General features: G+C 47.5%; 2 protein-coding genes across 3 annotated transcripts in view; one reads left to right on the top strand and one right to left on the bottom strand.

Annotated features, from left to right (window-relative positions):
• The window catches only part of LOC135825178 (lisH domain-containing protein ARMC9-like), a 41,389-nt gene extending 27,991 nt beyond the window's left edge, over window positions 1-13,398 (top strand). The window contains exons 20-27 of the mRNA XM_065337910.1: window positions 4,512-4,613; window positions 5,534-6,256; window positions 6,560-6,626; window positions 8,609-8,674; window positions 8,928-9,010; window positions 9,241-9,308; window positions 11,933-12,357; window positions 12,713-13,398. Coding sequence (XP_065193982.1) covers window positions 4,512-4,613; window positions 5,534-6,256; window positions 6,560-6,626; window positions 8,609-8,674; window positions 8,928-9,010; window positions 9,241-9,308; window positions 11,933-12,357; window positions 12,713-12,762 — 1,584 coding nt within the window. The 3' untranslated portion in view covers window positions 12,763-13,398. The remainder of the gene's footprint in view (window positions 1-4,511; window positions 4,614-5,533; window positions 6,257-6,559; window positions 6,627-8,608; window positions 8,675-8,927; window positions 9,011-9,240; window positions 9,309-11,932; window positions 12,358-12,712) is intronic.
• A 1,142-nt stretch (window positions 13,399-14,540) lies between these two features.
• Window positions 14,541-25,720, bottom strand: part of LOC135825188 (uncharacterized) — a 35,980-nt gene continuing 24,800 nt past the window's right edge. Inside the window, exons 3-7 of one of the 2 annotated variants that reach the window (XM_065337929.1) lie at window positions 20,932-21,468; window positions 19,134-19,334; window positions 17,965-18,099; window positions 15,839-16,030; window positions 14,541-14,742 (exon numbers count right to left, since the gene is read on the bottom strand). In XM_065337929.1, the coding sequence (XP_065194001.1) occupies window positions 14,726-14,742; window positions 15,839-16,030; window positions 17,965-18,099; window positions 19,134-19,334; window positions 20,932-21,468 (1,082 nt within the window). In that variant the 3' untranslated portion in view covers window positions 14,541-14,725. Of the gene's footprint in view, window positions 16,031-17,964; window positions 18,100-19,133; window positions 19,335-20,931; window positions 21,469-25,720 lie in introns of both variants that reach the window. The other variant, XM_065337920.1, reaches the window with a different exon arrangement.

Raw genomic sequence — 25,720 nt, 5'->3', positions numbered from 1 at the left:
AGGTCGGTGGGTGAAGCGTCACAGCTGATGGCTGTTGCTACGTCCATAGATGGCTGGAAATAAGCGAGCGTCTGTAGGGAGGAGACCACTGCTTCTTTGCCGGCTGCGAATGCGCTCAACAGGCTCTCATCCACAGTGAACGGCTCACGCTTCATCAGCCGACGCAGAGGGTCTGTGGCACCAGTCAGACAAGGCACGAATTTTCCGAGGTAGGTGACCATACCCAGGAAGCGCTGAGCATCTGCCACTGTCTTTGGCGGTGCCATCTCGGAAATAGCGCTGAGCTTGCTGCTGTCGGCTTGAACTCCGTCGTTGGTTAGCATGTGTCCGAGGTACTTCACCTGATCCTTGCCGATGTTACACTTGTCCCAGTTCAGTTTGAGGTTCGCTGCCCTCAAACGTTCTAGAACACTCGCTAGACGAGCATCATGTTCCACTCGATTCTTGCCAAAGATCAAGATGTCGTCTATATAGACAGTAACACCGGGTAAACCAGCCAAGATGTCAGAAACAACACGTTGAAAAATTTCAGGAGCGCAAGAGATGCCAAACGGCAACCTCTTAAATCGGTATAAGCCGCAATGCGAAGCAAAGGTTGTGAAGAATCGGGATTCTTCCTCTAATAGCAATTGATGAAAACCAGATTCCGCATCCAAGACTGAGAAGACCTGCGCGCCTGCTAGCTCTCCCGTGATCTCATCCACAGTAGGTAAGCAGTGCCGCTCCCTAATGATAGATTTGTTCAATTGCCGATAATCTACGCATAATCGGAGTGAACCATTCGACTTACGCACAGGGACGACAGGCTACACCCAGGGCGACGCCTCTTTCACTGGTTCAATAATGTCCGCATTCACTAATCGCGTCCGCTCCTTGTCGATGTCAGCCTTGGCGCTGAACGGTGGACGACGAGCTGGCTGCGCCACAGGCCGTGCTTTCTGGTCGACAGTGATGGACACGGGAGCAGTGTCCACCAGCCGTGCCGTGTCTGCCAGGTGGGCGTTCACCAGCAGCTCCAGTTGTGCGATAACATCCTGGCCAAACAGTACAGTTCGCCGGCCTGCCGGTACAACGAAACATTCGCATTGGATTGACCTTTCCCCGACGGCAACATCGACATCCGCCATGCCAAGCGTCTTGACTTCGCCGCCATTGTATGCGCGCAGCTTACGATCACTGCAGCGAGTGGGCTGTACCACATCATCCGTCAGGATTGTCCGTGTTGCGCCGGTATCGAGAAGTCCCTCGCACGGCCTGCCATTCACCATGAGCGTCATAGTGAATTGACCACTGACTGCCTTGTCGCTGCAAGCGTAAATCGAATCGTACACAATTCGTGCGGCTTCACTGTCCTCATCCTGCACCGCATGAGCTTTGCTGGAGAGGCAGACTGCTGCAAAATGACCTACTTTGCCACAGTCCCGACACCTTACATGTGCAGCCGAGCAAAATTGCTTGCCTTTGGCATGTACACGACCACAGTATTTGCATCCTAGGCTCTTGGTGGACGTCTTCCCCATGGCGCGCCGGTCGCCACTTCCGATTCCACCCGAGACGCTGCCCGAAACTACAGCAGCCAATTCTGGTCCTCTAGGCGCTGATGTCTCCAAGCCTCCTGGACTCGTCTGACTTTCGTATAGCTTGCAGTCGGAGAAAGATGCTTCTAGGGCCACAGCCTTTGAAACGGCATCCGCTAGCGTCAGCTTTGCCTCCTTTAGCAGTTCCCGTCGCAGCTCCTGCGATCGCAACCCTGCAATCAGTTGGTCACGCACCTGTGTGTTGACGGCCGAGTCCACGTCTGTCGCTGCAAAGTCACACCACTCCACCTTCTCGCGTAACCGACTAACGAAGGTGGAGACAGATTCATCTGGCGTCTGTTTAATCTGCCGAAACTTGTGCCTTTCAGACGTCGTGTTTCTGGATGGGCGAAAATGAGCACGGACTGCCTCTGTAAGGGCTTTGTATGTGTCTCCTGGGTCGTCGTGTGTTGCATCACTTGGAGCGGGAACAACCAGACCCTTGACAATCTTCCTGATCCCAAGACCAGCCAGATTCAAGAAGAGACACTTCTTGTCCTCTGGAGTCGAAACTTGACAGATCTTCATGTAGTCGTTCACATCCTCCAGCCATAGGTCGAAGTCGGCACCCGTGTCTTGTCCGAAGTCAGGATGAAATTCCTTGGGTGGCCGGCCCTTCGCCATAGCGTCCAGATGCTTGACTGCCGGTTCACTGCGCCAATGTAGTACCGTAGCCCACGCTTGCCAGAGCAACTACTTGGTTCCAGAAGATCTGTATTCTGATTCTGCATGATGCGACACTCCGCTTATAACACAATACGGAATGTGCCAAACTCTACACTATAGTATGATGGCGTTAGTGCTATAGCCTATACTCTCATACCTCTCTTATCCGGGCGCTTCGGGACCGGACACTGCCCGTAACTTCGAGGGTGCCCGTAACTCCGAATCATATACATCTTGATGGGGAAAAGGCCATCGATATGGCATATGACGTCAATATTTCTACGAAAAGTGACAAAAGAGTAGTAATATTTCCGCTGAAACTCGCCCAAATAGTGCCCGGTAGACCGAAGTGCCCGTAACTTCAGGGTCCGGATAACCGAGGTATGAGTGTACTCTACAACATAACACTGACCACTATGATAGCACTAATCCCAGCACTACACTGCACTATTTCAAAGGTATTCAAGCTGCCTACCCACCTTAGAATGCTGAATATTTATTGTACACATACATTGTATACATACATTGCACCAATTTGGAGTACACCTTGTATATTGGTGTATACACCCGTTTTGAATATGAATATTGAACTTTTTCTTGGCTGAGGTCCTTCAGTAGATGTGTTTCAACAAATTTCTAACCAAAAGGAATTTTGAAAAAATTGACCCAAAGGGCTGTTTTCGCTGGTTGAGGCCCATATTAATTTTCTTAGTTTGATCAATGTCTCCTTGTTCTGACGGTTTGGAGAAACTGACTGTTGCCTGATGGCTCCAAGAAAAACGGTAGGATCAAAAAATGTCAGCTCTAGATGATTGTCACCTAGCTTCAACACATCTCCGTAGCGCTAACCGACAGCCTTCCAACTTGGAAGGTTCAAGGTTATGACCAAAGAGGGGAAGGCAAGCGCAACGAAAGCTTCGAATTGTAGTTAGACCGCTTTGTCAAATATCGTACTGGTCTCGTCGTCGTCCAGTAACAATCGACATTCTTTGTTCCGTTGGGACTGTAGCTTTTGCGGCTCGTTTTCGTTGCGCTTGCCTTCCCCTCTTTGGTCTTTCCATAACCTTGAACCTTGCAAGTTGGAAGGCTGTCGGTTAGCGCTACGGAGATGTGTTGAAGCTAGGTGTCAGGACGTCTAGATGATTGTATGAGGATTTAGTCACTCCAATCTTTGGCCCTGTTCTTTCCAGCAACTTTGTGAGATGAATGCTGTGCCTCCAAGCATTGGCCTTACCTTTCCGATCTCTCCCTCCCTCCCTCCCTCCCTCCCTCCCTCCCTCCCTCCCTCCCTCCCTCCCTCCCTCTCTCTCTCTCCCTCTCTCTCTCTCTCTCTCTCTCTCTCTCTCTCTCTCTCTCTCTCTCTCTCTCTCTCTCTCTCTCTCTCTCTCTCTCTCTCTCTCTCTCTCTCTCTCTCTCTCTCTCTCTCTCTCTCTCTCTCTCTCTCTCTCTCTCTCTCTCTCTCTCTCTCTCTCTCTCTAGCTAGAGGATTGCCAAGGATAAGCTGTATGTCAAAACTAGGGCTCAAACGGCTACGGTTTTCACCTTAACGGTTAACTGCTACGCTAACGGTCGGTTTATCGGTTATAACCTATAAGCTGCAGCAGTCTGGCGCGTAGCTAGTTTGAACAGTATTGTACAATATACTTGGTCAAAAATGTACTGTGCAGACCAGGGAGTCGTAAAATATTACGACTCCCTGGTCTGCAGACTTACTACTAAGTACTAATCCATGCACATGTTGGCATGCTCATTCACGCCTATTCACAGACCAGAAGCATTAAAGATGGCATGAAATTGATTCAAATTGTCACGGATGGTACGTATGTAGTGTGCATGTATGCATGTGTACATACACGATAGGTTGTAAAACTGCCAAAACTCGGTAAAAATGCGTACTTCGAAAACTCGAAAAAGTACCCGCGTAACCTTTACACAAACGGTTTACCTTTATCTTTTCAAAACCTTTATCTTAAACCGGTTAATCGGACTAACTGTTTGAGCCCTAGTCAGAACCGCAGGGTTCCGGGCTCATTCCCAGCAACTTTCGAAAAGAAGAAACAAGTTCGTTCATGCCCTTCCTTTGGGCCCCAGTAAGAAGGCCAATGTCCTATGGGAGATGCCAAAGTAAAAGAAGAGTGTTTGTTTTAGTTGAACTTTTTCTAAGCGGGCATCCACCGAGTAGCCTTGTGACAACAGAGGAGAATGGATTTCAGCCTTTCACGTAACTTGTTCTGCATGTGTCTTGTCTCTGCGTGCTGCCTTTCATAGGACGAAGTAGACAACTTGGATGATATTGATCGAGGTGACTACCTCACACCCAATGCTGACCAACCTTGTGGGGAGGATTTACTGTGCAAGAATTACTTGCTTGTGAGTAATTACTGGCTTATGAGTAACCTTGTCTGTTCGTGACTAGCCCCTGTTTGTTCATGTGCTCATGGCGCATACTGTATTTTAGATGCAAAATGACTCACCCACTACGCCATGCTGTAAAACTCAAAGTACACACTGAAATTTCAATCTAAATCTACTTGTTCACCCTTCCTGCTGGGCTGTAAGTTTGGTGGCATTGTACTTATTCCTTCATTTTTACAAAACATACTTCGAATGTCATTTCATTTACGAAGCCCACGGCTTTATAACTGAGACTGGCTTTATAATCGAATTTACCGCCATGGCTTTAAAGGTGCGGACATACGGTATGAACACACATAATTTCTGGACGGGGAGGCAGAGACATTCTTTGCCTGGGACATGTATGTCTTTGTCTTATGCAGAGTGAGTTTACGAATCCTGACCATGGTCCTGGCCTGAAATCTCTATTCAACCGTTATGCAGTGTGTCTGTACTGCAGGTCATGTTTAGCTTAGAGTTAGACAACACTGGAATGGAGGGAAGTAAACAAGAATGCATAGCTGGAGACACGGTGGCATGTTTTTGCAAACATGTTCCCTTGAGCACGAACGGTGGTGACATCCTGCAATGCACATGTGATTCATTGCATATGCGGTGTGGTGAACCCATAAGTGCGATCATTTCCAAGTCCACTCAGAATCTGGGATTTCAGAGGTTGTCGGTCGTTGGGCCGTTCAACAGCCTATTAAGTCATTTTCCAAGACTCCTTTTGAACCTCTCTCCCCTCTCCTGTGGAGCCCATGTGACCAGTCTATGGCAATGAGCAAGTAGACGTACAATTGTGTGTGTGTGTGTGTGTGTGTGTGTGTGTGTGTGTGTGTGTGTGTGTGTGTGTGTGTGTGTGTGTGTGTGTGTGTGTGTGTGTGCACATGTAGGTTTTCCCAGCCAAGGCTCAGCAGAGAGCACGTCCAAGGACTGGTGTCAGTGCGCAGCAGTTCAGTGAGCTGGACAGACCGCTTGATCGGCCGGTCACACCTCGACATCCTCACCTATTGGCTACCAGCAGAGATAAAACGCCGCCTACTGGTCGAGCACAGAAAGCTAAAACGATGGCTGCTGGGAGTAATGTTGTGAAGGACAATCGAAGACCGGCACCTTTAGGTGCTGAGCAGCAGCAACAGCAATCACATCAGCGCAAGCAGCAGCCAAATGCCCAACAGCAACACAGACAGCAGCCTGTTCAACAGCAGCGCAGGCAGCAGCAGCAGCAGCCAGCTCAGCAACAGCGCAAAGGTGCATCACAGCCTCATCCTAATCCAAGACCAGCAACAGACCATTGTGTGACCGGTGATCGGGCAGCAGCAGCACGTCACCAAGGTACACGGCATGGTGGCACAGCTGCTGCCACTACAGCCGCTTCTCATGACCGTCCTATGACATCATCCGGGCTGTCAACGACATCATCCGGCCTATCAACGACATCATCATCATCATCATCATCATCATCAAGGCAGCAGGAGCAGCAGGATAGTGGTACGGGTGTTATGGGGGACTCTGGAACACGCTACTCACCAGGCCATCATTCTCAAGCTCCGCGGGGTAGAGGCTATATACGTCCAATAGGACGCGCCCATGGCACCCATGGCACACATGGCGATGTAAGGAAATGAGGCTATGAAAACAACTGCACTATTCCTGTGGTGTCTTTCTCTCTCTTTCTCATCTGTCTCTTGTTTTCAACGTGATTCAACACAGCACAGATGTACTGTAGAATCTTATGTATTCACACGTACACGTATTGCCAGTATAGTATTGGCATGTAGATGTTATCAGCCTAATACATTGCTGTAAGTTAGACACTGATAATGGACAGATCTTCCCTGCACATGTACATGTACATTGCAATACACTGGTAGTGGATGGATGTGTTCTTTTTTTTGATTATTCTACATGTGATACAGGCAGCAGCCTTGAAGAAGCCTGGCACGCTAGCCTCTGTGCCAACACAGAGCATGACCGCTCAAACTGGTTAGCCGCTCACCTTTTGTTTTGGTTTCTATGCTCTCTGACTTGATCCTCCTCCTGGGAATGTGTTGCCATCTTTACAGTAGAGTGATTGTGCTATTGTGCATGACTCATACGTCTATTGTGCATGACTCATACGTCTATTGATTTATTGTGCATGACTCGTACATCTAAAGTTCATGACTTTGATGTCTATTGTGCATGACTCGTATGTCTACAGTGCATTGCTCAAACGATTATAGTACATGAGCCATGTGTTGATCCTTGGTATAGTGCATGAGTCATGTGTTGATCCTTGGTATAGTACATGAGTCATGTGTTGATCCTTGTTATAGTACATGAGTCATGTGTTGATCCTTGGTATAGTACATGAGTCATGACTCATGCGTTGATCCTTGGTATAGTACATGAGTCATGTGTTGATCCTTGGTATAGTACATGAGTCATGTGTTGATCCTTGGTATAGTACATGAGTCATGTGTTGATCCTTGGTATAGTACATGAGTCATGTGTTGATCCTTGGTATAGTACATGAGTCATGTGTTGATCCTTGGCCACTGCCGTATGCTATAGACAGTAAAACCTGTAACTAACAACCACCCCTTGGCGCCAGGAGGAGCGGTCTTTTGTGGCAGGTGGTCTTTAGTTAGAGGTTTGCACCGCGCAGCCATATAATTATGGCTCCCATCATATGATATGTTTGTCAAAGTGCAGCTATACAATTCCCGGCCACTTGCGCAATGTCATCATTCTTATCTCAGATAGCACAACACATAGAGAGAAAGAAAAAAATATTTTATTTGCTGACATCACGTTCAGTTGCTACTTCTGAAGCCAGGAGTCAAGCGTTCCCTGTGGATCGCTTTGCGCTGGGCTTCAATTTTGTTCACGAAATTGGTGATGTTGCAATCGTGCAAGTTGTCTCACCTACAGCCACCCTGATGTGAGTACTGTAGCATTCTAGCACTACAGAGTACGGTGTTCACCTGTGTGACCAGGTGACTGGGCTGATTGCACTTCGACAGAGCCACTCAGTCTGTGTTTCTCCTTCCAGCAGTAACATCGATCAGAGAGTGCTTTCGATGCTCTCTCCAAGACGTTTCCTATCATGTTTGTTCTTGACAATACTTTAAACTATGGCAGATGCAGTGCAGTCCATAGTCAAAATGAGCCTGCGTCATTTGTTCCGCTGTAGTATCAAAAAGTCCGTTCAGGACCATGGAAGATCATCAAAATTTCAAAGGAGCTATGAACAACCTTTGATTTCCTACATCGCGGTCGCTAGGTATGGGTCAAAATTTGACATTAGGACAAGAAAATGCGGTCGCTGGTCGCGTTCAGCAGCTAGTCGCTAGTCACAGTTCATTTTTGAATGTGAGACCGTCCGTGCCTGGTGAAGTAGTCAGTAGTATAATTATGTACCAGGCTGGTCGCTAGTCACGGTGGCCGCTAGTCACGGTGGTCGCTAGTCACGGTGGTCGCTAGTCACGGTGGTCGCTAGTCACGGTGGTCGTTAGTCACGGTGGTCGTTAGTCACGGTGGTCGTTAGTCACGGTGGCCGCTAGTCACGGTGGCCGCTAGTCACGGTGGTCGTTAGTCACGGTGGTCGTTAGTCACGGTGGCCGCTAGTCACGGTGGTCGTTAGTCACGGTGGTCGTTAGTCACGGTGGTCGTTAGTCACGGTGGTCGCTAGTCACGGTGGTCGTTAGTCACGGTGGTCGTTAGTCACGGTGGCCGCTAGTCACGGTGGTCGTTAGTCACGGTGGTCGCTAGTCACGGTGGTCGTTAGTCACGGTGGTCGTTAGTCACGGTGGTCGTTGGTCACGGTGGTCGTTAGTTACAGGTTTTACTGTACTTGTAAGCACACATGGGCTGAGATTGCATGCCCATTGACATTATTGCAAATGTGTTTTTTGCCTGCTGTTGGTGTCTGCAATCAATTCTCTGCTGCTTCCGTTTGTTCTAACGTCGAAATTCTTGTGCAGATGCGAACGGTCAGACAATTCGTCTTTCATACAATGCGCCAGCTGGCAGTTCATCACCAAGCACAGGTTAGACCCTATCCTAGTAGCCTTGGGTTGTGTCTCTTTCAATACAATGAAACAAGATACTCTTAGTTAGTGTTTGTCCACAGTGCTGCTGCATCTGGATAGTATCGCACTGTCTGGATAGTATCGCACTGTCTGGATTTCTGTTGAGAGTACTTTGCAGAGCGATTTCTTGGTTCCCATCGGTAGCGCTTGTGATCATTAAGGTTTAGGAATCGTCAGCCACATGCTTTCTTCTACCCCTGGCGTTCTGTAGGCGCGAGTGAACAACAGCAGCGACGACAGACAGCAGATGGAGCTTCTGCTGCAAGCGGTGCTGCTCAGACTGCCCTGCCTTCAGTAAGTTACTTTGTCGTCGTGACCACGAGTGCGTAACTCCCAACAGACAGTGTGCAACTCTCCACATAACTTCTGTGGCGACTGGTTTCAGAACTACGCCATGTTTTATGATTCAATGCACCTGACCGTGGTGTGATATTCACTCTGTATATATGACTGTACTAACGTTATATCGTCTTTTGTCATGTCTTCCATGTGTGGTGCAATTATTGCTCCATCACCACCAACAGCAGCAGCAACAGCAGCAGCAGGAGCATCATCAGATGTCCTACACAGCTGCTGGTAGCTCAGGCCAACAGTAAGTTTAGAGTGTGTTCTCGCTACATGCCGCCATGTGCTTCACTGCCACCAATCAGTGTATGTTGCATGCATGCAGTCGCATGACCAGCCAGTGCTGTGCTGTGCTACTCCATTACTAGCGTAGCACACCACCCAGTAGCTACTATAGCATACCACCCAGTAGCTACTATAGCTCACCACCCAGTAGCTACTATAGCACACCACCCAGTAGCTACTATAGCACACCACCCAGTAGCTACTATAGCTCACCACCCAGTAGCTACTATAGCTCACCACCCAGTAGCTACTATAGCTCACCACCCAGTAGCTACTATAGCTCACCACCCAGTAGCTACTATAGCACACCACATATAGCACACCACCCAGTAGCTACTATAGCACACCACCCAGTAGCTACTATAGCTCACCACCCCCCCCCAGATTTTGTTCATCCCTGCCCATCGTTCTGTGAATCCTCGTGTCAGCGTTATGTGCTCTGGAGTTCAACTGGCACAAGTAGAATCCGCAAAGTATCTTGGTGTCCACATGGACCAAGATCTAAAGTGGACCACAATGGTCGAGCTGCCTGTAAAATAGCTGTCCTGTTTAGAAACAGGCGCTGCATGCCCCTCCCGTGCCGCATCACATACCTGAAGTCCCTGATCCTTCCTGACTTCCTGTATGCTAGCAGCTGTTTCTCTGCTGGCCTCACCTCACATCAGCTCGAGCGCCTAGAGCGGCTACTCAAGCGCGCAGTCCGCTGTGTTTACAACACTCCATTTGCATCCCCATCTGCGCCGCTGTATTGCCAATTGCGATTGCACTCGCTAGAAGTTATGTACTGCCACAAGCTGCTTGGCTACACTTGGCGCTGCCTTCAGGGTAAATGCAGCACATTGCTTACCGATATGTTCAGTCCTCTTAATGCCGGCCATGCTACACGTAGTCAGGGAAATCGAGCACTTAAATTTCCAGTCACTAAGACATCCGCTGGCACGCATTCTGCCTCATTCCAATGTGTATCACTGTGGAACAGGCTCCAGCCCGACATCAGGAAAATCCCACAGTACCACCGATTCATGCGATCCCTCCCAGCACATGCTGCTTTTCAGTAATGCCACTGCCCGCTGTATTATTATTTCCTTTACTGGCCTAACTGGCTTTAACAAAGTAATACTTTACTACCCACTCTACTCAGTGTCATTACCTTCATTGGCCTTTTATAATTTATTCTCCTTTTTAGTCGATATCATGTAATTAGGCAAATTTGCCTGTTTGTTCGACTCTAAATAAACAAACAAACAAAACCCAGTAGCTACTATAGCTCACCACCCAGTAGCTACTATAGCTCACCACCCAGTAGCTACTATAGCTCACCACCCAGTAGCTACTATAGCTCACCACCCAGTAGCTACTATAGCTCACCACCCAGTAGCTACTATAGCACACCACCCAGTAGCTACTATAGCTCGCCACCCAGTAGCTACTATAGCATACCACCCAGTAGCTACTATAGCTCACCACCCAGTAGCTACTATAGCACACCACCCAGTAGCTACTATAGCACACCACCCAGTAGCTACTATAGCATACCACCCAGTAGCTACTATAGCACACCACCCAGTAGCTACTATAGCTCACCACCCAGTAGCTACTATAGCATACCACCCAGTAGCTACTATAGCTCACCACCCAGTAGCTACTATAGCATACCACCCAGTAGCTACTATAGCTCACCACCCAGTAGCTACTATAGCTCACCACCCAGTAGATACTATAGCACACCACCCAGTAGCTACTATAGCACACCACCCAGTAGGTACTATAGCTCACCACCCAGTAGCTACTATAGCATACCAGAGTGTGCAACTCTGCATATGGGGTCTCCGACGGCGAAAACTCACATCACGTGTCTCAGATACGTTCGTACTACGTACAAACGAAGGATAGCGTGCGCGCAATCCGAATATCTGCCATGATCATGCAGGGGATTTGCATACCCGCAGTGAGTTTCTGCCAGAGAGTGCTTTTTTATTACTCCACTGCTCCCTAAAAACGGGCTGGAAACGTACAACTGCGACACTGCACCATGTGATTTGAGTTTTCGCCGTCGGCGTACCCCATAGAAAGGGTATCAGGCAACAGCAGCAGCAGCAGGAGGAGGAGGAGGAGAGCAGTATGGGATCATAACACGAGGGTCAATAGTGTTGCAGAATTCTACTTGAAACGGATCATGGCTCTCTAGAGCTCTCCATCTGCGCAACGAGTGTACCTACATGAGCTCGCTTTGCAAATGTTGGCAAACCCTATACTATACTAAGTATGATGTGCAAACCCTATACTATAGTAAGTATGATGTGCACTGTATGTATGATGTGCACTGTATGTATGATGTGCACTTCCACCAGTTTCCTACTAGCCCATGAACCCTGAATGGAGCGACCAGCTGGGTTTACACTCACTGAACTACCATGCAGTCGACCAGCTGGGTTTACACTCACTGAACTACCATGCAGTCGCATGCACTGGCCAGTGCGGCCAGTGGTGCTGGACTCTGATTGAAACTCTCTCCTGCAAACTTGTAGGATATTCTACGTAGCGGTAGAAATGCTTTTACCCGTGTTGCGTGTCACCATTGTCCAGGCCAGACGAGTATAAGGCAGCGTTTGCAAGCAAGCCTCGCATTGCTCGCACTCCTGACAAGTCTGAGGCAGCAGTGAAAAGAGAGACGCTATCAACAACGCCATCAGCTACCGGCATGCATGATTACTCAAACTTGAAAGTTACTGTTTCCAAGGACGGCCGACTGTCGAAAATACCACCCACAACCGGCACGGACTTTTATTCCGCATCACCTCCACCTTCTGAGTTCCCCGGTGGCGACCGCTCAGCATCACCAACAGGAGCAGCAGCGGCGGCAGCACGGCCTGGTCAAGGAAGTTCCTCTCCAGTTTTGCATGACGGTGCTGCTGTGGGGCAGCAGCGAAATACAAAACCAGCAGCAGCAGCAGGACCTAACCACCAAGCACAGGCTTCGTCAGGGAATCAGGCATCAACATCTTCCGCAGGTGAGCCGTTCTTTCTGTGTGTGTGTGTGTGTGTGTACATGTACATGCAGGTCTGTGTGTATGCATGTATGCTTGCACGCGTGCACTCGTGGGTGTGGGCGCACGGGTATACCCACTTATGCGGTCGAGTAAGCATGCACATGTACTTGCATGTGCATGCCTGTGATCAGCACACCCATTTTGATTTTCCACCTCTCTCATATCACAGTATGCTATTTTTGGCTGACTACTTCCATGCAACCTGTGGCCAACACTGCTGTTGTTGTTGCTGTTACTGTGTGCTATATGTCAACACTGCTGCTGCTGTTATTTGTGTGGTATGTTGTGTGGTACTCTGTATGTTGTTGTTGCTCAGCTCCTCGTCGCTCTGCCCGCAACCGCTCCAAGGCCCCTTCAAAGACATGATCACTGTTTTGCAAGTGTTGATGGTGATGACGTCTTGTGTGCTGAGCTTTATGCTACTCTCTCTCTCTCTCTCTCTCCCCCCCTCTCTCTCTCTCTCTCTCTCTCTCTCTCTCTCTCTCTCTCTCTCTCTCTCTCTCTCTCTCTCTCTCCCTCTCTCTCTCTCTCTTAGCTCTCTCTTAGCTCTCTCTTTCCCCCCCTCTCTTTCTCGCTCTCTCACTCTCCCCAGTTAGATATAGCCCTTCTCTTTTGTAACCAGACTGATTCGAAATTGCTCTAGTTATGTTTTTGTATTAGTTTTCTCAAATAGATTATTGCCATGGCATGCGACCAGATCTGCAGAGGCGAAGGGCAATGGCCAGACTATTTTTTATTATAAATATTTGTTTGTACGTGTACAGTCAATGCATGTACTATGTATCATGTACACCGTATGTCTGAATGCTCTGTATGTAGGAATATGCAGATTTCTGTCAGTGCAGCATACACTGCTGAGTCATCGCAAGAAGCCAAGTGCATTGCAGCGGTGATCAAGCCGTTTAGAATGTCAAAGGTACGATTTTGAAATCATCCCACTTGCGAAATTCATGTCTACGTGTTCTCTTAGTTCAACTTCTGGCAGAAAAGTCTGCCCACCAACACCCTGTAGCGCCCTGGCTCTGGTTAATGATACGATCGCCGGTGGGATTTTAACTTCCCTGAATGGATTTGTATGCTGGCTGCTTATGTTGGCAGCATCAACCCTACCCACAGCGGCAAGAGAATTACATGTACCGGTAATGAATAGCATGTTGTGCATGTTCTGCACTGATACACAGTACTCGCATGTAGTGCAGTGTATTTTGTGTGTGGAGTGGCCTAGTGGGTGCAGCGTCACTGGAGTACTGTGGCCTAGTGGGTGCAGTGTCACTGGAGTACTGTGGCTTGCGGTAAGCTGCATGTCAGCCAGGATTGGCACAGGCCGATGCGATAACATGGCAATCTTGTGGTCTCTTGCAGCAAGTTGTGGATCACAGTTCTTGCAACGGCATTTTTGCTTTAGGGACACAGCTTGAGCGCTTCCTGTTATTCTTGATCAGGGGGTCTTAAAGCCCGCGACTCCCTGCTCTTGGCACATAGCCAGGCCACTCAAGCTTCACACATGAGTCTGTGCAACACATCACACATACCCAGGCCACACAAGCTTCACACATGAGTCTGTGCAACACATCACACATACCCAGGCCACACAAGCTTCACACATGAGTCTGTGCAACACATCACACATACCCAGGGCACACAAGCTTCACACATGAGTCTGTGCAACACATCACACATAGCCAGGCCACTCAAGCTTCACACATGAGTCTGTGCAACACATCACACATACCCAGGGCACACAAGCTTCACACATGAGTCTGTGCAACACATCACCATCACCCTACCTGTACTGTACATGCAGGGTATGAACTTGACCAGTTTAGGTGTGAACCATGAGTGGACAAAGATAGGGATGCAACTGGTCCGTGCAAATCACAGTACTTGTGTTACTACAGACTGTAGCAAGAGGGGCTTCCAAGAACACAGCACAAGCCGCTCTTGCAACTACAACACTAGTAAAAGTACAGTCAGACCTCGCATAACCGCACACATCCATTTTCCAGAAAAACCCGGATAGGCGAGGGAACCGGATAATCGAACACACATACTGTACATATCCACTACATTATGCTGTAAATCAGTAACCAACGATTTTCTTCCGGATGGCGAGGGATCCGGATAAACGAGGACCGTATATACGAGGTCTGACTGTATACAGCTCATTATATGATGCAGACGATTGCACCTCGCAGTCCAATGCTGGGCTTATGCCACAGCAGAACCCAACACAGCAGCGAATAGAGTGCAGAGTAGCACGGAAAATCTTCCAAGCTCCTTCATTCACCATCAGAGCTTCAAAGCTGTGACCGTCTTCCACACACGCAGTCTAGTCTGCAACTGAACCTTATATGGTAAGATGGATAAAAGACGGCGAAAACATTGAGAACATAGTTACCATAAAAGCACTTGCAAGATAGCAGTGACCAGGGAGTAGTACAGTAGAGGCGCGCGCTGAAGAACGTGGAGCCCAAGAACGTCCAGCCTGAAATACTAAGAACGCCACAGCCTGAAGCTAAGAACGGCGGTGTTGGTTTTCTGGCAGCTTGTGGGATACATATGATCCAGTACACACTGTTTCTAAGAGCGTGCTATAAGAACGGAGCCAGATTGCTGAAAAAATAACAATGTCCACGGCTAAACCCTGGGAAACAACGTTCTTGGGCGCATGACTCTACTGTAGATACTGGAGTTGTACTTCGAAGTAAAAGAAATACTGCAGGTATTTTACTACACGCTGGCCAAGAACAAATATGAGGAAAATACACAGGCAAATTGAGGCCACGTTTGGTAAAGTGAAACATTGCGTCGGAAGTTAAATCCAAACAGATATGAAGCCTCGCATTCTATAATGTAGCGGGGCACACAACTGTCAACTCGATCCCTAGCCTTAGTAACTTCGAAAACTGTTAACACTCAAGAGACACTCGCAACCACTATTTCGTACTCAAGAGATCTCGTGTACTACTATATTAAAAATACAGATACAAACTATACTACAACTACTGCAAGTAGGGACTGTCAACAACAAATGCTTGTATTTAGCATGGAGTCGGTATTTTACGACTCCCTGGTATTTAGCATGGCAGGAGCTGACTTTGAATTCTACCCTTTGCTTTTCCCTACATCCATGGATAGTCCAATAAACTTCTTCTCGCACTTCTTCGAGTGGATTGATATAAATCCGGATCGTGTAAATCCCCGAGTGAGCGGTATGTAGATGAGTGGGGCTGTTTCTCACAAACTTCGTAACCAAGGCGGGAACTGAACTCAGCGGCCTTCATCGCAAACTCTGCATATTCTGCTTCCTCTGCCTCCTCTACCTCCTCTAATTCCGAGCTGCCACCCTTATGGTAATGGACTCCTAGGTTTGGGTCCTCTGTTTCCTTGTTGCCATGGTTGTGTGATGAATTCCCAGGTTCGATTGCATACAAATTCTCACCCGTCCAGCTTGTAGATGTGGACATAACGTTTGTGGTCGTGGATTGAGTAAGCATCATTGCGGACGGGATGTCCTCACTCTTCTTGTGCTTGTTCTTCCATAGTAAGTAGAGTGCCAGCACACTGATGTTGAGTACAACACACAAAGTGATGCCCACAGTTAGGGCTGTGAGATTCGAGGACGTGCCTGCAGCTGTAATAGTAATAAGAATGTATGTGCACACGCACATGCACACACACACACACACATACACACACGCACACACGCATGCGTGCACATACACACACACGTACACATACACGCATACGCACGCATACACACACACACACACACGCATACGCACGCATACACACACACACACACATACACACACACACACAGGCGCGTAGCCAGAGTGGATACTTTGCAGTCAGGTATCCATACGCGGTTGGCCAGGACATGTCGACATGCAACAGTTTATAATTATTATATCAATTGAAACAGTGTACTAACTTGGTACTTTTGCTATCAATTACACGCTTCTGTATTGTATATTGCAACTGCCAGATATTTCGCCTAGCCTCTAAGGCTCTAGTGGAATAACATGTGTTATCTGTATCAAGGACCTCAAATACATCTAGACTTGGTTGGCCAAAGATATCCAGTATCCATACAAATATTTCCCGAGCTACGCCACTGTGACAGTGGAACCTCGGAATTCCGAATGCCTCTCGAACGGGGCAAAGTGGTCTGATTCGTGACAGGATCATCCCAGCCATGCACGGCACATGACTTTACTTGAAATCATGTTAGCCATATGACGTGTACCGTAAAAGCCCGTAAAACGCCTACCCAGTATAACGCCTGGCAAAGTGCCCCCGCTGTATCTGTGTATGCCAGCGCGGTCAGGGCTTTCAGTTCACAGCCCTCAGAAATGCAAAACAGCCGGAGCCACTCCAAAGGGAGACTGTGTTGTTAAGAGAGGCTGTTTTCATACCGTGAAGTACCATTGATCCCTCCCACGCCATGTCACTTCCCAGCTGGATTTTCGGCAGGGGACGGGAATTAGATCAAGGCTGCCAAGTGCAGTACGATGTACAACAACGTGGAGGATCAGACTCGATGTGCTAAATTGTGCACATTTTCATCCTGGATTGGCATGTACAGTGTATTGTGTACAGCAGTGTATGCGTCGGTTCAACATCATAATTTCGTTGTACAGTCAGACCTCGCTTATCCGGTCCTCTTTTATCCGGATCCCTCGCCATCCGGACGAAAATCGTTGGTTGCCGATTTACAGCATATGTCATGCATACAAACAGTATGTGTGTTCGATTATCCGGTTCCCTCGCCTATCCGGATACTTTTGTGCGAAACGGATGCGTGCGGTTATGCGAGGTCTGACTGTATACGCCGAAGTCGCTTCACAGGTAGAAAATCGACAGGGGGCGGGAATTAGAGAGGGGGCGGATCAACGGTACTTTACGGTACTAGTAATTGACGGCGTTGCGAAAGTGGAGCGAGTATGAATGCCAATCCGCATTGAGCCAAGCTCAGACATGGTAGACAGCAGCGGCCATCGTGAACCGACAGTGACTACATGGTAACGAAAGTGACCGAGAGAAGCGGTGCTGAAGCTCCACCATGGTGGTGGAGGAGGACTATGTGGGAAACAGCCCACCCCAAATCCGTCAGATTAGTGAATACTCCTCCGAAGATTGTAATCTACGATGTCGAGGTGGCAGAGCTAGCAGCTGTGTCTGACAAGTAGGGACAGGCAATCTGGGGACATACCACCCCAAAGGTAACGAGAATACAACTGGCGAGGAGAGGGCTACACGTGCCGTTGCTGTGGTCTCCATGAACGACCAGGTTTCAACGAATGCACATGGCTTAGAACGGTGCGTGACGTGGTGGGGCACTAGGTACAGATGGACCATCAAGTTCTTGAAAACCGGGCAAACATCGGGTGTCTCTAAGCCCTACATGTACATGTTATGTACTCACAACACAAGAGGATTCTCTATGACACTACTTAAAACAATTGTCACATCCGTACAGCTAGGGCAGTGATCATGTATGTACATCTGAGTACAGGCCAGGTTTGTTGCTCGTCTGTGACGGCATGTTTGTTTTTGATGACTTACGTTGTTCCCGTGGTGAGCATTGCATACCATTGCCAGTATAGTCATCAGCACATGAGCATACATAGGAACCTACTGTGTTCTGACATGCAGCATATGCATGACATTGATGGGTACCAGTGCTACATTCGTCAGTGTCTGAACACAGTGCAGAAGACGGAGATCATTTCTTAGGGCTGCAACGAATATTCTATTTCACAAAGGAACGAATACTCACCCATAACGAACGAAGAACGAATATTCTCTCAAAAATGCTCAATTATTTCTAGGAGTGAAACAAATATTTAAAATAGGAACGTAATTGAATTTTTTCTAAACGAATCGAATATTTTATACCAAAAGAATCTTAAAAAGAGTTTGGCTAGTCTCCAGTTGTTCTAGACCAAGTAGATGTCTAGTGGAGTAACGTCCACTAGTCTTGTGAGTCATACCCATAGTCGCCTTTCTCAACACATAACACATGTATTATGACTCCATCTGTTTTAGAATTACTACAGTCCATTTCAAAACTATAGACGCGTACCAAGGCAAAAACCGTTATGCCAGCATCTATACCACATAAAATCTGTGATCACTTTGTGCATAATTTTTTCCAAATTGGGCGTCTGTTATCCAATCGTTTTTTTTTTTTTTTACTGAATACCACAGTACCATCAGATGCTGCACAGCTAATTGTGGAGCGGTCCTGAGCAATATTCCGAAAACTATTCTCAAAAAGTTCCAGCCAAATTTGAAATATTTCAAAAACCCTACGCGTCTATAGTTTTGAAATGGACTGTAGGATAGATCAACACTAGAGCAGAGTGTGCGCACGTGTCACAACGAACGAAGAGTCCAAAGGTGAAAATATTTCTTCCATCGGGTTCCAAATGTCTTTGAGAGCGATAGCAATAGGGAAGTTGGTTTCTCGCCACAATCCAGCTAGCACCTTTCCCACCAACATGACTTTAAAAGTTTGACTGACTCACAACTGCTATCAAGAGCACGCGAGAATCCCATCAACACCCCCCCCCCCCCCCCCCCCCCACTTGGCAAACCTGCAGGAAAGCATCACTCCCTACGGTATCCAATACAGTTTCAGGAAGTTCACCCCAGGGTTCTAGCCATGCTGGGGGGGGGGGGGGGGGGGGATCACCTTACCGTCACCGTTCTCATTACGAGATGCAACGTACCGTTTAAAGTATGACCCAGTGTTGCAGAACCTGCTCTGGTCTGACTAGGGCGGATCGTGCTTGACTGGCTGGGAGATGCTGTTGGCACAATGCAGCTTGTGAGATTCACTACACGTTGTACTGAGCTTGCATGGCTGTCATCACTGCCAGCACCGCTGGCATCCCCGCTGGCATCACCTTGCAGCCGACCCGCACTGTGACCTGCGCAACAGAGAGAACATGTTGACAAGATACTGGTGAACCACAGCCGTACAATGCAGCCACTTGAAGGAAGGTAAGATGTTAGCTTACATTCCTTTCTCCTCTGCCAGCCCTGGTAGAGTCTCCGGACATTCGAAAGAGCATTATTATCACAATGTTGGTTCAAGTGGTATTTCCATAGCGAACGTCATGTACAAGCGGTAGTCCCTGCACCTTGTCCAGTGGCCTTTGACTTTTCCCTGGATAGGCGAAGAATCAAATGGTACCAGTGGAGCTGTCCAGCCACGTGAATACAGCTAGCGTACACAGCTCCCATATTTTACAGAGTATAAGCCGCCTTTGAACACTCAAAATTCAGCCAAAAAAGGCGTGGCTTATACTCCGATGATCACAATTAAGGTAAAAAAAAGGAGAAGGACAACATGTTACGAGTTATGACTAACTGTCCACCAACGTAGCCAGATCTTACAATTAACAGTGATAAATAGGGCAGATGTCTGCATTTTGTGGCAAAATGGGGGGGGGGGGGGGTGCGGCATATGCTCCAGTGCGGCTTATACTCCGGAAAATACGGGTAATTTTGCGGTGAACGTGTTTAGTGTTTTCACCGTTTTCACCGCGGTACAATAGAATGCCGATTACTAGTATCCAAACGATCAACTATCCAAAATGCTTGCTTACATTGAATCAATTGAGGGGTAGAAAATTGGGATTTTGCTGATTCTTCCCACTCAGACCATCATTCAAGCGATGCACAAGATGTATTACAACAGGCGGGAGTCCAAATATAATAACGATAGTGTCATTTTCAGGAGCTGGAGTGCACCTAGTTCCTGTCGTTGCCGAAGAGAATGACAAACGATGAAAACATGCAGGAATTCAACTCGGATGGTGAGCTAATTAAATTATTGTCAGTTTTGTGCCATTTTGTCACACTCGCTGACTGTATAAGATCTGGTTACGTTGGTGGACAGTTAGTCATAACTCGTAACATTTTGTTTTCTCCTTTTACATGCAGGAATATGCATGTTTTAGATCGATATGTGACTGCTCCCTCATCCGAGCATTCTCCTCATCCGAACCCCCTGGAGACTGCCCGTGGCCCGAGGTGCGGATAATCGGCACTTTACTGCACTTTTGTTCAAGATTATTGAAGGACGTCCTTCCAACACTGCAATTCAGCAATCTCATTGACAAAATTAATTATCATTACACGCACTGTGATATCTAGTCTTCGATGCACACCGGCTGTTCAGTTCATGGGCGTAGGAACCGGTCCGGCAGGCCCGGCGGTCGCCGGACCAATAATTTTCGAATTTTTTTATTTTATTTTATTTTTACATTTCAACCTTGTTGATGGCTTGTCGACTCTTGTACAGGTACCATGTTTTACATCGACAATGCGGTGTATCATCAGCATGCATATTCTTATTTCTCATATTATTCTGTAGCATTAAATATGGCCTTTTAGGCCCAATTTTCAAAAAAAATCCCGGGGGAGGACCCCCGGACCCCCTCTCACAATTTCGCCGCACCAATATTAAACTGCTTCCTACGCCCCTGCAGTTTCCCCCAGAACATACAAGAGTGCTCGCACCATTACTACTGTTGCGGTTGCTGCTTGCAGTAGTGTCCTGGCCAAGTACAAAGACATCAGATGCCCAGACAACCGGCAATGTCGCATGGACCTGAGCTCCACAGCGATATGCATAGGTGAAGTCGAGAGGATTCAGTAGATGTGGTGATACTACCAGGGAAAGACCACATTCCAAACGACAGTTATTGTCTTTTTTTCCTCCCACTGGTACGAGTTGCTTTGTTGCGTTCAGGATTTCAGTCTTATCCGCTATGGGATCAGGCAACTTGCTGCGTCCCCAGTGATATAGAATTCCTGGCTGCAAATCGTGAATGATAATTCTGCACTTAAAAGCCACACTGCTGCAGTGCTCTGCTGTGCCAGGAGCGCCACGGTGCGTAGAGAATCGAAAAGAAAATGATGTAGCAGGCGATGTAGCAGGTGATGTAGCAGGCGATGTAGCAGGCGATGTAGCAGGTGATGTAGCAGGTGATGTAGCAGGCGATGTAGCAGGCGATGTAGCAGGTGATGTAGCAGGCGATGTAGCAGCGGATGTCACTAAAATAGCAGTCCATGACACAACATACAATAGATAAATACACCTTGATTGGCATCAGTGCTAAAAGAAAAAAAGAAAACCCTGACCAAAACTGTGATGGGATTTTGACCATCAAAATCCCATCACAGTTTAGCAAGGGAAACAAGAAAACAAGGGAAAGACCACATTCCGTAGAACAGTTACAGGCCTGGATTTCTCCTCTCACTGGCATGAGTTGCTTTGTTGCAACTAGTATTTCAGTCCTATTAAGTTAGCTACGGAATCAGGCAGCTTGCTGCGTCCCCAAGGATATAGAATTCCTAGCCGTGAATTTTGAATCAGAGTTTGGAGTTATACGGGTGCTGGCTGCGAGTGAGGCAATGTGTCTCAAGATAGAGTGCGTGTGTTGGCTCAACATAGAGCACGGAATGATTGAACAAATAATTTCATATGGCATTCAATTGACCGTAACTTTGGTGTCTCTCAATGGATTTGAGTGAAATTTTCACCACACACTCCTGCCACTATGCTGGCCCTCTGGACATGATTTAAAAGTTCTTGCGCCTCACTGACAGGCTTTCCAGGCCGGGAAAACTCAAAATTCCGGCATAGTGCCACGGTGTGCGGCGCGGGTCACCCAGGAGCCAAAAAATGCATTATTTTTTCACATTTTCTTGCCCATTCTGTCCGTGTGCGCGATCCAAACCTAAAACTTAAAAAAAGCCCAGAAGCAGCCATGGCATGGGTGGTGGGATAGGGCCGGCCCTCAACGTGGCCCTGGAATCTGTCACATGCACAACGGCACGAGTGGGCGTTCTCTCACAGACTCCCACAGACCCAAGTCGATTTTTGATTTTTTTAAGGTTTAGGGCGTGCTACGAGGTCGTACCTTTGATACAACATCCAGTGCTGGGACCTCCACAGCAAGCCATTTCCACAGCGCTGCAAACCGAATCCAGGATACCCTCAAAAATCGGCAAAGACTACCACTCACGTTCATAACGTTCCACTACTGCCTAGTACTGAATCCTACCTGACTTCTTGACAATCACACCACACTGTCTATCTAGGTGACAGTATTTACTGGAAACCACTCACATGGTCACATTCGTGAATTGCTTGCGAGAAACCTGTTCAGACATTTCTCAAGTTATCTGGTGACATCTGCGCTGTGCTAACTTATTACCAACACCCAGCATATGAGTCAGTGAAAACTTGTGATCTTTCACTAGTTTTAGACATGTCATATTTCTAGCACTGAGGTAACATAATGTAGTCATAGAAATATTATCAACACCTAAGAACACCAAATTAGTGTATATAACTGCTCCTTTGGCAGACTTCCACTTCATATTGTATCCTCATGATGGCAATTTGCCGAAACGTTGAAAATGATTCTGTGAAATGAAATGAGTTGTGAATTTGCAGTGCCCAGGGAATGAGCATGTGTGCTCACCAATTCTCTTCGAATAATAATAATAATATCTTTATTAGGATGTTCGGCTGTTTCCTTTTCATGTGTATAATCTTCTCCTTCTTTTACCATGGTTGGCTTTCATCCACATCTTCCCGTTTTGGCTGCCATCGGAAGCCATAAGATGTTGAATAAATAAATAAATAAATGACCCAGAGGCTTGTCGCCTATCAAGGGGTTCACCGCTTTGAAGGGTGTACATGTACATGTATGAGCTAAAGTGAAAGTAGTGTCGTGGCTGGCTGATCGTCTCTACGTGTTAGTTATCCCAAGCCCGTTTGCACAAAGTATATGTGCGCCTCTTGGTAGTTCCACTCAGGCGTACCTCAGACCCAAAGCACAGAGAGAAGTCAGGGTGGCGGGGCCCTCAGGTCCGATAATAGTAAAGGAACAAAGGAACAGTAAGAAACTACAAAGTCAAAGGCCACACCGGCTCAAGCGGACAAGTCCGCTTCAGCGGTAGCGGAACTCCTATAAAGAAAGTCTATTCAAGAAAGCTAAAGAGAATCTCCAAGAACCCAATACGACTAATACTTCTCATACAAGACTCATACAAGACTCCTAAAAGACTAATACTTCTGATAGATATCTGGCCAAGTCAGCGAACTAAATTATACCGTACTGGCAATATATGTTGCCGCAGTGAGGCCATGAAGCGTTACATTGGCACATGTTTGCCGCACGCAGGGCGTTACATGCAAAGTCGCACAGGAGCCGTTACACAGGTTTCTATATTGCCGCAGTCCTTTTTTTGCTATTGCCGCATCACTTTTTTGCCATTGCCGCATCATTTTTTTGCTATTGCCGCATCATTTTTTGCAAACTGCAATGAAAAGATCGCCGCACCCCGCCGGACGCGCGTTACGAACTCAACGAAAATTTGTCGCACTAGCCTGGTCGCGCGTTACGCCGCACCCCCCTGCGTTACGCGTTACGCGGCAACATATATTGCCAGTACGGTACTAGCTGAAATCTATGTGAGCAGCTACGAAGGGAAGGATCGGGCAGGCAGCAGCGAACGAGTAGTGAGCTGTGCTAAACTCAGCAAAGAGTAATTATAAGTATTGAAGCTAATGCTAATCATGAATCGGAGCAACAAAGCGGAACAGAAGAACAACGGACCGGCAACAGAGACAATAGACGACAGTTCTATGGTAATGGATAGTCTAGGTCCGGCGACAGAAGAGGTAACCCTATCCTAATCAAAAGGAAGAGAACAATACTCTAGTAATGGGCATTGATGAGGGCTGCGGTAGAGGTAGGTGACAGGCTGATAATGAATGTGTGCATCACTACTATAGTTGTATTGGTGAGTAGTACTATCTACGCAGGGCCATGACATCAGTGGAAAGTAAAAGTAATTAGTTGTTCAGCGTGAATGCGTTGGGGAGCACACAGGGGGGATTATGTACATGGCGTGGGCACACCGGAGAGCGAAGCACTATGTTTGCAAGTGAGTTTGCGAAGCTCATTCTTGAAAACAATAATGGATGGTTCTGCAGTTAGTCTTGGTGGGAGGCAGTTCCATAAGAGGGAGGTTTGGAAGAGAAACAACGATTTTGATGTGGTCTTTGCTTTAGGGAGAATTATTTTGTTTGGGCGTCTCGCACTCTGCGTGATATTGAAATGGAATGAAGCTAGGCAACGTCTATACCTGAAAACAAATTTGTGCATGGTAACAAAGCTTAGGCTGCAACCACACTACGTACAAAATCAAGTACGCGTTTGCGTTCAGCTTTTAGATAACGCAAAGTCGCATCCACACTGCCATTTCATGCGCAAGGAATCCTTGCGTTTTGTCTACATTTCTGGGTCCCAGAAAAAAATAGCGCTGTGAAAATGTATTGTCTACATGTAGTAGTAGTTTGAAAAAGAGTCGCGAGCGCCTTGACATACACGTTCAAGGCCTCCTTCATCTCCTTCTCTCGTATGGTCCGCTCCAGGCTGTCATCTGGCCCTGCTTCGTCTTCTGGTACGCTGCCCCAAGCTGCATGAGCTTCTCAGTTCGAGATTATCAGCGAAATACAGTGTAGTTGCGCGGCATCTCGAACTAACAACAGCAGGCAACAGGACTGTCCGGAAATTATACTGAAAGCAAAGCCCTGGCAGATGAAATCTCAAATTCTACAAACTGACAAGGAAGCCGTCTACTACCGACACAGTGCAAGCCTCAAGAAGAATTCTAAGAAACATCTACCCGTATGAAGAACCGAGCGAAACGCAAGGAAAAGGCGAAAAGTTGCTTTCTACAGGGGTACCCGGTTTGCTGAAACGAAACGCAGCACGTTTTGCGTTTCGCACGCGTTTCCTTGACGACATAAGCAGAAAAGTTGCGTTTACGCAGTTTTGTACCTAGTGTGGTTGCAGGCTTGCAGCCTTATAAACTGCCTGCGGTAAAGAAGGGATTCAATGTTAACTTTTTTGATCCTGCTTGGGTGTATTAAAGTCGATTCGGATTTTGCGTTTCCTAAGGTAGGATTTTGCAAACCTGGCCTGGACTCTATCCAGCTCAGTCAAGTCGCTTGAACGAAGACGAAAGGACCACACTACAACACTATACTCCAATCCGTGACAGGTCTAACATAGCACTTGTAGAGGAGCATCATGGCCTGCGGTGTAAGACGATGTGCCATGTGACAAAGTAGGCTTACTCTTTGCTTGAATTTGCGGCTGATGTCAAGGTAGTGTTGACGGAAGTTTAGGTCTGCACTGAAGCGAACTTTCAGATGTTTGAGGATGTCAATATTGGGAAGAGGTAGACCCTCCAGAGTGTAGGTGGCAGATGTTGGTGCTGGTGA

This window comes from Sycon ciliatum, chromosome 1, assembly GCF_964019385.1.
Source record: "Sycon ciliatum chromosome 1, ocSycCili1.1, whole genome shotgun sequence".
Classification (NCBI taxonomy): Eukaryota; Metazoa; Porifera; class Calcarea; order Leucosolenida; family Sycettidae; genus Sycon; species Sycon ciliatum.
This window is presented reverse-complemented; position numbering and strand designations above follow the sequence as displayed.